At 48.0% G+C, this 12,858-nt stretch overlaps 1 protein-coding gene across 1 annotated transcript; it reads right to left on the bottom strand.

The window, feature by feature from the left end:
• Positions 1-550: 550 nt before the first annotated feature.
• LOC123095165 (monooxygenase 2) lies at positions 551-2,992 on the bottom strand. Its single transcript, XM_044516977.1, has 5 exons — positions 2,688-2,992; positions 2,449-2,595; positions 1,783-1,851; positions 1,499-1,664; positions 551-1,423 (listed from the first exon to the last, which is right to left on the bottom strand). The coding sequence occupies exons 1-5, from the start codon at positions 2,759-2,761 to the stop codon at positions 683-685; spliced, it is 1,197 nt and encodes a 398-aa protein (XP_044372912.1). The 5' UTR covers positions 2,762-2,992; the 3' UTR covers positions 551-682.
• Positions 2,993-12,858: the final 9,866 nt, after the last annotated feature.

The following is a 12,858-nucleotide window of genomic DNA, read 5'->3' as shown; positions in this document are numbered from 1 at the left end:
CGGGAGAGTTGTCATCTGCTTACAAGCACACTAGGGCAGTTGTCGTGTACCCTGCAAAACACATGGTAGCTGATATGTTCGGGTAAAAGAGAGAGTTGCCATCTGCTTACAAACACACTAGGGCAGTTGCCGTGTACCCTGCAACACATGGCAACTGACATGTTTGGATAAAAAAAGAGAGTTGCCATATGCTTACAAGCACACTAGGGCAATTTATCATGTACACCGCAAAACACATGGCAACTGGCAGTTTGGGTGTGGGAGAGGAGACGGGCGTGTGGGCGAGATGACAAATGTCCACACATCAGCCCTTGTGCGTGAACATGATCTGGCGTGTGGGCGAATTGCTAAATGCCCACACGCCGGCCCCTTCGTGTGGTGAAACGGACGTGTGAGCGACCGGATGAATACCCACACACCCCAGGCCAGTCCTATGTGATACCACGAACATGCCAAGATTCATGCACCCATAAACGGACGCGGATCCACGCATGTGGGTGAGATGCAAACGCCCACACGTGTGGGTGTTAGTGTTTTTATAATCTTATCGGGTATCAAACTATTTTCTTTATTTAACTCGAAAAGTCGAAATACAGGCATCAAATCGATTTGATTGATGCCGTTTTAACCGATTCGTTTTCTCTCGTTGTTCTCGTTTTGCCGTGAAGGAGTGACATAACTACTAGAGCTTCCCGCAGTCGAAGTCGGCCATGTCGACCATCACTCTGGCCAGCAACCCGGACAGGAACCTCTCCCTCAGGAACTTGATCGCCGGGTTGCTGCTCTGCTGCACGAAGCCGACGACGTACGCGGCAGTGACCAGCCGGACGGCGCGCCACCTCCGCTCCCCGGCGTACTTCTCCAGGGCCGCCTCGGCGCTCCCGTGCCCGCCGACGGCGAAGGCCTCGCCGAGGCATCGGGCAAGGACGACGCCGTCCTCCAGCGCCGCGCAGCCGCCCTGCCCGAGCTCCGGGGTCATCGGGTGGAACGCGTCGCCGGCCACGCACACGCCGCGCCTGGAGATGCTGCCCCGGACCAGCGCCAGCGGGGACCGGAACCGCAGCGGCGACGACACCACCTCGCTCATCTCGCCCCGCTCGACCACGTCCAGCGCCTCCGCGGGGATCTTGGCGGCCCGAAGCCTGGCCAGCACGTGCCGCCGCATCTTGTCCACGCTCTCCTCCGCGTCCCCGTCCGCCGGGGACGGGTACCAGGTGTAGTTCCAGTACACGGAGGTGTCGGAGCAGGGGAGCACGCCGGAGCGGAAGCCCTGCCCGATGAACTGCAGCATCTCGGGCCCGAAGCCGTGCCCGTCCGGGTACTCGGCGAGGCCCCGGGTGGCGGACCGCCCCGAGAGGATCGGCTTGGGCAGGCCCAGCCACTTGGCCACCACCGAGTTCACTCCGTCACACCCCACAAGAACCTGCACGCACGTATCCGCTTAGTCAGTGTAAGATTTTGCCACTGCAGTGCAGACAAGAAGAAGATGCATTCTTACGTTGGCTCTGATGATGGAGCCGTCGGCCATGTGCAGCAGCTTGACGTTGCCCTCTTCCTCGATGGCGACGATCTTGGAGGAGTACCTGATGGTGCCCTCCGGCAGCTCCTCCTCCAGCGTCTCCAGCAAGAAGTTGCGCTTCACGCACCGAATCTCGTGAGGCCCGCTGATGCAACAATCAACCATGATGTTGGTCAGAGCATTGCTCGTAAGATTGTACGTGGAGAAACTGTCAGATCGTGCTTCTGTAATTAATTCAGTGAGCATGGTTTCAGATTCAGTACCTTTTGCCCTGCATCTTTAGGCTCACTTTTGCGGCAGCCTCACCCGTGGATGCAGAGAAGGCCACCAGCCTGCCATCAAGTAGAATAACTCAGTCTTCTTCCCATTTCACTAGTGAATGGAGTATTTCAGTATATAATGAATGGGCTGAATTTGTAGCGCAGTTTGCAAATTCGATGTTGACAGTGAATTGGCTGAATTCATAGTCCACTATGAGTTTCCTGGGTTTTCAGACAATACCAATGGCTTCTAATTTATATCTCAAAACAATATCTTCTAACTTATACTCCCTTAGTCCCATAATACCAGAGCGTTTAGTGTCAAAAACACACTTATATTATGGGACGGAGGGACTATTTTTTAAGAAAGCTAGTATATTTTCTGAAATTGCTTCTCTGAAATTTAGAAGATTTTTTTTATTGAAAAGCCACCTCGCAGAGGTTTGATGGACCTTTTAATCCATACAATTGCTAGGTGTCAAACTGGTTTTGTAGTTTAGAAACCAAATATAGACTGGTGGTGAAAAATATTCATTTTCCATAAATAGAAGTAATTTGACAGGTTTGACCATGACCCAATTATTCCGGGTCCCACTGTCAGTCAGTATCTGTACTACTCTACCATCTTCTGGACAGAAAAGCTTCTGTGGGTTGCTTAAAGAATATTACCTCTCGTAGAGCAGGTGGTGCTCCCTGATCTTGTCCCCGACGCCCAGGGCGTCCAGGGCGCGGAAGGCGTTGGTCCATGTGGTGAAGGCGTACCCCGACGCACGCAGCGTCGCCGACGACTCCAGCACCACGCACCTCACCCCTTTCCTGCACCACCCGTTCGTCAGCTCGATCTCGCTTCCAGGCCGGAGCTAGCGCCGAACCGAACAAGGAACCAATTAGAATGATTCTTCAATTACCTGTGCAACCCCAGGGCCGTCGCGAGACCGGCGAGCCCGGCGCCGGCGATGACAATCTCCTCGACGCCCTCCATCCGCCGTGGGGTGGGCGTAGCCGGTGTTAGCCGGAAAGAACAGAGCAGTGCAGAGTGCTAGAGCAAGAAGAATAGAGAGAGAGAGAAGAGGGGATCTGATGGAAGAACCAGGAGCTTCACTGTGTGACGTATTTATAACAGGCAGCATGGACTGGAAGGTGGCTGCGGCGGGGAAGGAGAACTCTGACTTTGGTCCACCGCGGCGGCCATCCACGTCCGGGCATGTATACTACTGCCTTGGCAGTCACGCCGTCAGACGCAGGGTGCTGCTCGTCTGCGAATGCCTATGTGTGTGTGTGGTGGCGTGCCTCCGTCGCAAGATTGGTTGTATCATGCACGTCGACGCATGATGAATTGGACTCCACGGCTACTGCTTAAACTAATGATTCTAGCCACCAGTTGCTGAGACGCCTTAGAGCATCTTTAGCCATGTACCTTTAATTTGATCCCTAAAAGCTCGCGGACGCGCGCTCGGTCGGTGTCCGGGCGTGCCCATTTTGAGTCCCTATTTGTTCATTCGTGCAGGCATAATTTTCATTTTCTACGTCATATGTCTGATCACTTGCACGTGATTGATGGAGATGAAAAGAAAAAAAAGAATGAACAAACAGTGAGGCCGCAACCTACGTGGCGGATTGACTGGGCACGTCCGGGCGTGTCTGCGAGCCCTCATATCCTCCTCATATTTAAGATGAATATGAGGGTTCGCGAACAGCCTGGATATATAGAAAAGATATGAAAGGTCCGGTTGGATCACTTTTTCTCTTCTCTCCTGTCCAGTTAATGATCGGGCACATCCAGAGCATACAAGAGATAGTTTGAGCCGTTCGGCAGTAGATGCTCTTACCGAACGACGGAAGCTGAAAGGAAACTGCCTAGATGGTTTCCTTCTGCAGCTGATTGATTATGTGGCAGAGGCGGCTAGTGAAGAGAACTAAAAATTTCTGGAGCCGACATAATGATTTCAGTTAACATTATTCTAGTATTTGTTTGTTATAGGTAGAGGGTGAGGATATTTGGCAAGCACTACCCTTTGTTGTTGGTAGCCACATGCGCAAGGTGGCCGGTGGTAAAGCTTGGAGCTCAAATTTTTTGAGTCAAAAGGCATGTTGTTCCTATGAAGTCGTCACACCTGTTGTGCTCTTATTTTTTAGAACCTACTGCCACACCCATTTTTTATTGATTACGCCATCCGTCTCACAATGCAAGCTATTTTTACAAGCTACTAGATTATTGATGGCGCGCGTTGCCGCGCCCGTCTATTTTAGCTTTATAAATACTGGGTTGCAATGTTTTAAACTTGAATCTAGCAGACTTGATGGTTTGAGTTGTGGTATTAAGCATAGGGGATTTTAATTAGAAATGTTGATGGATGCATGTTATATGATTGATCATGGCCACTTTTAGCTACTAAAACACTATCGCAAGGCTCGCGTCAGAACATCCAAAAATAGAAGTATTAATGGATGAAATTAGTAAAATTTGGGAAAATTATAATTAAAATAGGCATTACAAATATTGCAGAAATTATAGACAAAATTTGTTATCTAGACAATCTCAGAGCATTTCTTACACTGTTGCTGCCATGCACGAATGTTCTACACTATAGTCTAACAGACAACAATTCTACAAGGTATTACATCCGGGCATACAACTTTTGCCGTCTTTTCTATATTCTTGTCAAATTTTTACTCTGCCTTGTGACACACTTCCAAGTAATTGTACATATGGCCAACACAGCAAAGTTGTTTATAATAAGGGAGTGCATTCCTCCCTTGTATGTTTAGCACATAAACACCAAATCTTGCACACAAACACGTGCTGAAGTAGACATCAAGAGAGGAGCACAAACATTATTTGGTAAAATAATTATTCGAAGTAATATTGCAAAAATGAAAAGACAAATATGTGCTCAAACTTGAAGGACCATTTACAAATTACCAACCCATCAGAAGTTTCTCAACATCTAACAGACATATGCATGTCATTCTCTGAAACTTGAAGGACCGCTATACATTAGAAACCTGATCTCTAGTGGTGAATGTGTTATATACTTATATTATAGCTAGAAATAATGTACATCATGATTGAAAAATAGCCCTTCCATGATGAATAAGAAGTCATTCCTTGTTACATTCAGCGGGTGAACCAATGATACCAAATAGGGTACAAACTGGCAAAATTTATGGTTCATGCATGATTGCTTGGAGGTGGATTATAGAAATTCATAAGTCGATGTAGTAATGTGGAGGTCCCAGGCTCTTCATGAGGTATACATGAACACATGGACCAGTGAGGATGAGATAAATTAACGAACGGTAATTTAATTGAAAGGGACTTGTGCAGTACATAATGTGGAGGTCCCAAGCTCTTCTTGCATCAATCTTAATAATTTCGTCTAAATTACCTTCCGCAAGATGCGAACATTCTCCAGGTTATCTATGTATTCGAGACAATATGTAAAATAATCCAGATAGAAGAATCACCAAGATAATTAACAAATAGTATATATCCTCTTGCGAACCGTTGATCCCTCTTCCTTTGTATGTATTGATTAGAAACATTGCTATCAGGGTGGCTGCACTTTATCTAACAAGATCAATTTAACAATAAACAAGGGATCTACAGGCATCCTACATAAAGATGGACGATAAAATACAAGTCGTCTCAATATTCTATATTTGAAATTAGTATGAAGATGCGGTCTATTCTCAACTAATCGAACTGTAAAGTATTTTTGTGTGGCACGACAGCATGGCTGGAAAAATTTAGATACACATAGGATATATTCCAAATAACAACAAAACGGTGGGTTAAATAAGATCTGCATAGCAAAATTAGCTAACAAATACAGTAGGAAGCACTGAAGGTGACAAAATGTTATCCTGTTCTTTTCCTTGATATGACCAAGACTACATGAATTTAAGGTACGGAAAGAAATAAATCACATAGGGTTATGAAGGAAGCACCGTCGCTGCTAGAGGAGGATTTGATCTAGAGTTTGGCGCGTGCAGCAGAGAAGGGGGACCAAGTCTATGTGCATGACACAAAAAACTATTTGATGACTACTGTGATACGATAAATCTTGAAGTGATAATATTTTAGTCATCCAACTTAACTTGGAGGAAAAATGTCTGACCATGCAAATTAAGCTTACTATCTGGTCTAGATCAACTCTGGAACAATTTTACTAATGATGATCAAAATCTGGCTACGACACGAACATATGATTTATAAGAGGAAATTCTGCTCTATGTACTCATCAATGCAAATTAAGCTTACTATCTGGTCTAGATTGTCTTCTTGTTTAGCCTAAGCATGCCACATGCTACTCAACTGAATGCTAACGCATTGCTTCAGGGGCTATCCCCACAACAAGAAACTTAGTTATCGTAGTAGTTGTATTAGTTGCAATTTCTTATCTTAAAAACTGGTACGATTAGCCACCAACTGATATAAAACTATTTTCAGAACAAATTAGGCATTGTTATTTCCTTCCTATAGCTGCCAAAACACACTTTGCATATATCTGCACAGATCAACAATTAGCAAAGCACACATCAGTAGTGCTCCCTTAGTGTAAAAAACGCTCTTATATTATGGGACGGAAGGAGTAGCACACAATAAAAGTAAACACCATGGTTATGAGCAGGGGGAGGGGCACTTACCAAAGCCCCACCAGACTGTAAGCAAATTGTTCAAGGAATTGTATTTTAGATACTTAATAATAAAAAAATAACCATGAACAAATCTGGAGTAATATGACAAAAAATAGTTTGATACCATTGTAGTGCTACCTACCACAGGTTAGTTTCCAGGATGCTTTCATATGCTTGTTATCTGAACTTCCTTTGCACATCATCTGCAGTTGATATGCCTGTCAAAAGTCTGAAAATGGTTATATATAGAAAGGAACTATGATTAGGATGACATTAAGCCCGAAAGCCAGCAACGATGCGGTGGTGTAGCGGAGTCGAGGCTGCCGTCTTTCTGTGTCATCTGGAGGTAGACTGCGTCGTGGTGGCGCAGGGAATAAGGGACGTGAAGGGTAGGGCAGCCACGAGATGCTCACTCGTGGAAGGAGGCAGGATCCCACCGGCGTGGAGCGTTCGCCTCCCGCTAGAGAGAGGTCAGGGAGGAGGTCTCTTGATGGAAGGAAGCGGCTCAACCGCCCGCGCCTCACGCCTGTCGTCACCGCGTCAACGTAGGCGAGGGGGATGGCACCAGCTCCCACGCACGGGCGATGATGGAGATGAGCAAAGGGACCCAGCGGTGGTGGAATTGCGGCGGCGCATGATCTCCAACTTCGTGAGAGAGAGAGACGAGAGGTCGGGGAGAGAGGCTGCTTCTGCCTGGATGGCCTCGCGTGCCTCGTCTGGATCCATTGAGAAGACCAGCAGACGCCGGATCCCATGACGGACCGCCCGCGTCGCCGGCATCCAGCGCCCCGCCGATCTGTTTCCTCCCGGCCGCCCCTTTGTATCCCTCGTCGATGGAACCGTAGCACTGACCCCTTGACCGAAGCGCAGCTGGTGAATGGGCCGGCCGGCGGCCCAGTTAACCAGAAGGCTTTCTTTCGGCCTGTGGAGCAGCAGCCCCAGGACAGCCGGGCTAGATTAAAAGCAGTGCGAGGCAGATCACTTTCTAGAGCAGATCTGACGGCCAATGACATCCACATCATGAAAACGGACGACCGAAAATCCAAATCGCTGTGAGGACTCGCTTTGAATGCGGTTATACTGTCCTTAATAATGTGGCAGAGGCGGGCTAGCAAAGAAAAGTGAATATCCCTTCAGCCAGCCAATGATTGCAGTTAACATTATCCTAGTAGTACTTCCTCCGTCCCGAAATTATTGTCGCGAGGGCATTTTTGCAAAAAAAAACTCTAGTTTCTCCCGACCAAACCCGCGCTCCTCGTCGTCCTCCTCTGACAGAACCAGCAGCCGCGCTGCTCTCCGCCGCCGCAGCTTCGCTGCTCCCCGCCATCGCAGCTACCCTTCTCCCCGCCACCGCAGCTGCCTTGCTCCCACGCTCTCCCGACGCATCTGCCTCCTGCTCCGCCACCGCAGCTGCCGCTCGCCTGCCTCCCCAAGATCCCCTTCTTCCTCAAAAAAATCTTGGATTTCCCAGCTACCGCCACGCTCTGCTCCGGCTGCGTCGGAACCGCCGTCGGAGAGCCCGGAGGCGCTGGATCCGGACCACCACCAACAACCTAGATGCCGACGAGCCCGACGACGACAGGAGATGCAGCAAGCTAAACGCCGATGAGCCTGACGACAATGGCAAGCTAATGGTCGTGGATTTGCGAGCGTGGAAGACGACAGCGACAGCTCCACGAGGAATAGAGTCGCGGCGGGGTCTTCTTCATTGTTTCTCTGGTGGAAGACCCGCGCCTACAACACCGCGGCTGGGCTGTCCAGTGGGTCGCGCCTGCTCACTTGGCAGCTGTAAGGGCATATTTATCCCCAAAATGTTTTGGTGATTGATGACAATGCTTGTGCGGACTAATCGTGTGCGTTAAGTTCTTTCAGAGATTCATCCATTGGCACGAGACGATTACCTCCCCTCGGTGTTTTATTCAAGACGGTGTAGCTCCTTCGTTTCGTTGTTGGTGGACTAGTTTCGTAGGAATCACCGTACTATCAAGAGGGGATCCGCTTTGGTAAGGATAGGGTGGAATCAACACGTACACATCCTTATCACACCCGACGTTTTCCTTCTGCTTCATTGGAGCTGCCTTTTCCCCTGTGTGTGCTTTGTCCTGCCCCAGCGGTAGTACCGCGGTCCACAATGGTAGTACTGCCGAAGCACCCTAGCGGTAGTACCGCTCCCCAAGCGATAGTACCGCTCTCCAAGCGGTAGTACCACTTGTGGTCTTCGGCCGTAGTACCGCAGTGGTTCCGGGTTACTGCCGCCTCGATTCGAGACCGATGTTTTTCGTGTCAAGTTTTACGGTACTAAGTGCAGTAGTAGTAGCGGTAGTACCGTACCAAGCGGTAGTACCGCGCCTACTCCCACGGTAGTACCGCTTTGGGGTCAGGTCCCTGACCTCCCCGTCAGCGCGGCAGTACCGCTGCGTAAGAGCGGTAGTACCGCACTCAGCGGTAGTACCGCCCTGCCCAAGCGGTAGTACTGCTCTGTGTGGGGTTGTTTAGTGGGGTAACGGTTGGATTGGTTCCCCCACTTTATAAAGGTGCCTTCTTCCCCAAAGTTGACTTACCTCTTTCCCCCAAAGCTCCATTGTTGCTCCAAGCTCCATTTTTGCCTGATCTCTCTCCCTAGCCAATCAAACTTGTTGATTTGCTCGGGATTGGTTGAGAAGGCCCCGATCTACACTTCCACCAAGAGAAATTTGATTCCCCCCACTTATCCCTAGCGGATCTTGTTACTCTTGGGTGTTAAGCACCCTAGACGGTTGAGGTCACCTCGAAGCCATACTCCATTGTGGTGAAGCTTCGTGGTGTTGTTGGGAGCCTCCAAGTGTTGTGGAGATAGCCCCAATCTTGTTTGTAAAGGTTCGGTCGCCGCCTTCAAGGGCACCAATAGTGGAATCATGGCATCTCGCATTGTGTGAGGGCGTGAGGAGATTACGGTGGCCCTAGTGGCTTCTTGGGGAGCATTGTGCCTCCACGCCGCTCTAACGAAGACGTACTTCCCCTTAAAAGGAAGGAACTTCGGTAACACATCCTCGTCTCCACCGGCTCCACTCTTGGTTATCTTGTGCCTTTACTTTTGCAAGCTTACTTGTGTTGTATCTATTGCTTGCTTGTGTTCTAGTTGTCTTTGCATCATATAGGTTGTCCACGTAGTTGCACATCTAGTCAACCTATTTCGTTGCAAGGTTTAAATTGTTAAAGAAAAGTCTAAAAATTGTTAGTTGCCTATTCACCCCCCCCTCTAGTCAACCATATCAATCCTTTCAATTGGTATCAAAGCTTCATCTCTTTATTAAGAACTTTGCCGTCCGAAGAGTATGGTTGACACCAACAACGGTGCGGAGGAGCACTCCAGTGTGAATCCCATCTCGTCTTCGGCCAAAGGGGGAACCTCGGTCTCACGTGAGGAATTCAATGTGGCGTTAGACACATTGAAAACCTCCATGACGGCCGAGGTTAAAAGCATGTTTTCTGAATTCCTAGAAGGACTTAAACTATCTACCTCGCCGATGAAAGTGGGTGATCCCACTAACAAGGTGACGGATGCTACCTCCGACAAGGGGGAAGCTAATAGTGAAAAGAGTCCTTCTACTAGTGGTAGAAATGGCACCGGCATCTTTGCCCATGTGGAACCCCCAGTGTATAGAGGACCGATCCCCTCTACTCATTTGAATCATGCCGGTCCTCCTCCTAAATATGAGAAACATGAAGATTTGATTCTTGGGTTTATCGCTTCAAGCGTCATTTAAAACATGTGAATACTAACCTTTGGAGAATCATTGAAGAAGGGTTCTATCCTCATGACCCAAGAAACTTCACCCCTCGAGAAGACGTGGACAATCAATTCAATGAGAGTGCTCTCTTCACCATCCAAGATGCAATCCTTCCCGAACATCTCCCTCATCTTCGACCTCATGTCATGGCTAAAGAAGCATGGAAATGTGTTGAGTCTCTCTATCGAGGAAGTGCTAGCATTCAACACTCCAACTATGAAGTGGTGCAAGATGAAGCCGATGAGTTTGCAATGAAAGAAGATGAAGAACCTCCTGAGCTCTTTCGAAGAGTGACCAAACTCGCAGTCGCACTCCGAGATCATGGGAGCAAGGACACGGATGACAATTGGATCAAGCGCAAGTTCCTCAAGGCCATGATGCCCTACAACAAGGCCATGTCCTCTGTCATTCATCAAAGACCGGACTCCATGACCTCAGGTGAAGTGTTGGATGAGTTTGTTGCAATGAGCATCTTGGACAAGACCGCCGATAATGCGGTGCTCCGTTCTCAAAGGGCAAAGAAGCCCAATCTTGCCTTGAAGTCCAAGGTTAGTGTGGAAGAAGAAGAAGAAGAGGAAGATGAGGAGAGCAACCCCGAAGACACGAAGTATGATTATCATGAGCACATGGCTCTTGCCTCAAGACAATTTTGGAGTAAGAAGAATACAAGACCCAACTTCAACAGGAACAACTCAAGTGGCCTCAAGGGCAAGCAATGAGTTAGAACTTGTTTCAACTGTGGCAATGTGAGCCACTTCATTGCGGATTGTCCTTACGAGAAGCGGGAAGACAATGGTGGCAAATTCATCCGAAAAGACAAAGCCAAGTCCTTCCCAAACAAGAACAACTTCACCAAGAAGACTCCGACACGTGGGCTGGTAGTTCAAGAAGAATACCATGAGGATGACAATGATGATGAAGATAGTGAAGCAACGGCTATGGCATCCGTTGCCATTGCCACAACTCCCCGGGTGTCTCTCTTTGATTCACCCAACAAGAACATCACCGCCAAGTGCCTCATGGCTAAAGCCACCAACAAGGTAACCCCCAACATCAAAACCACCATTATTCCTAATCCTCCTTCAACGGATGGACTTGATAATGTTAAGGGGTCTAATGAGGAAGTAAATGAATTTGAGTCATTCATGAGTAAGCTCAAGGGCAAATCCAAGAAGCACTTCGTTGCTCTCTTGGAACAACTTGGTGAAGCCAATGACATGATCGAGGCTCACGAAGAAACCATCTCTAAGATGGAAGGTCATAGTCGTGACTATGCCAATGAGATATCGGGCCTCTCTAATGCTCTTGAGGAAGAGCGTGGGCATCATTTGGCTCTTGAGGAGTCACACAATGATGGCCATGCCAAACTAAAGAAAGATCTTGATCATGCTCTTATTGTGTCTCGTGTTCTAACTTCCGAGAAGGCAAAACTTGGGGTTGATCATGTTAGACTCAAGGAGGAGTTTGATGTACTTGACAAGGCCCATAAGGTCTTGAAAGGTGCTCATGCAAACCTCAAGGAGTATCATGCTCAACTCCAAGTTAAGCTAACCAAGGAAAAGGCCACATTTCCTCACATGGTCTTGATTGAAATGCAAATGCTACTAACCCATGTTGTGAGCATGTGCATCTCGTGGATGTCAAGTTGAAGGAACAACTCGAGAAAGGTCTTGTGTCATGCATACAAGGCGAGAAGAACCTAAATGACCTTTTGAGCAATCAAAAGGAAGTTGTGGGCAAGGAGGGAGTTGGGTTCTCACCCAAGTCCAAGAACAAGAAGAAGAACAAGGAGAAGAATAACAAGACCAATCGACCTCCCCCGCTCAAGCAAACCTTTGTGAAGGAGGGAGAGGGTGCTCCTAAGGAGAAGACGAACAATGCGAAGAATGGTGATGCCAAAGAGTGCAAAGCCATCTCTCCCAACAAAGCCGGCGACTTTAACCCCTCTTATGTGTTGTGTCGTGCTATTGATGGGCATGTTTATGCTAAATTTGTTGGTTCTTCTTATGAGTACATTGAATGGTCTATTTGGGTTCCTAAGACCCTTGTTACTAACATCAAAGGACCCATTACTCAATGGGTACCTAAAACCAAGCATTGATCTCTTGTAGGTGTTTGCTTCTGGTGGGGGATCATGGTTGCTCGATAGTGGAGCAACAAATCATATGACCGGGAGCAAGGACTTGGTGGTGGAAGTGCACAAGATCCCATCTATGCCCACCAATGTTGAATGGGGTGATGCCTCACATTCTAAGGTATTGGGTCTTGGCAAGGTTGTCATTTCTCATGATCTAACGATCGAGAAAGTCATGCTTGTTGAGTCCCTTGCGTTCAATTTACTTTCCGTTCGTCAACTCGCACTCATGGGCTTTGCCACCTTCTTTGATATTGATACCGTGGCCCTCTTGTGGAGCAAGACTCTTAAAGTAGCCTTTGTTGGGCATGTCGAGAATGGTCTCTATGTAATTAACTTTTCGGAGCAACCCACTAAGACCGTGACATGCCTAATGGCTAAAGTTGATGTGGGATGGCTTTGGCATCGCCGTTTAGCCCACGTCAATATGAGATCTTTGCAAAGTCTTCTCAAGGGGGACCATGTCTGTGGACTAACGAATGTTAGTTTTGCCAAAGATCGTGCTTGCAGTGCTTGTATCGAAGGAAAGCTTCA

Source organism: Triticum aestivum, chromosome 4B (assembly GCF_018294505.1).
Source record: "Triticum aestivum cultivar Chinese Spring chromosome 4B, IWGSC CS RefSeq v2.1, whole genome shotgun sequence".
Classification (NCBI taxonomy): domain Eukaryota; kingdom Viridiplantae; phylum Streptophyta; class Magnoliopsida; order Poales; family Poaceae; genus Triticum; species Triticum aestivum.
This window is presented reverse-complemented; position numbering and strand designations above follow the sequence as displayed.

Excerpts from the sequence above, each read along its gene's own strand:
- LOC123095165 (XM_044516977.1), bottom strand. The coding sequence starts at position 2,761 with ATGGAGGGCGTCGAGGAGATTGTCATCGCCGGCGCCGGGCTCGCCGGT. Across the intron at positions 2,596-2,687 it reads ACGGCCCTGGGGTTGCACAG|GAAAGGGGTGAGGTGCGTGG; the intron begins GTAATTGAAGAA and ends CGGGTGGTGCAG. Across the intron at positions 1,665-1,782 it reads CTAAAGATGCAGGGCAAAAG|CGGGCCTCACGAGATTCGGT; the intron begins GTACTGAATCTG and ends TTGTTGCATCAG.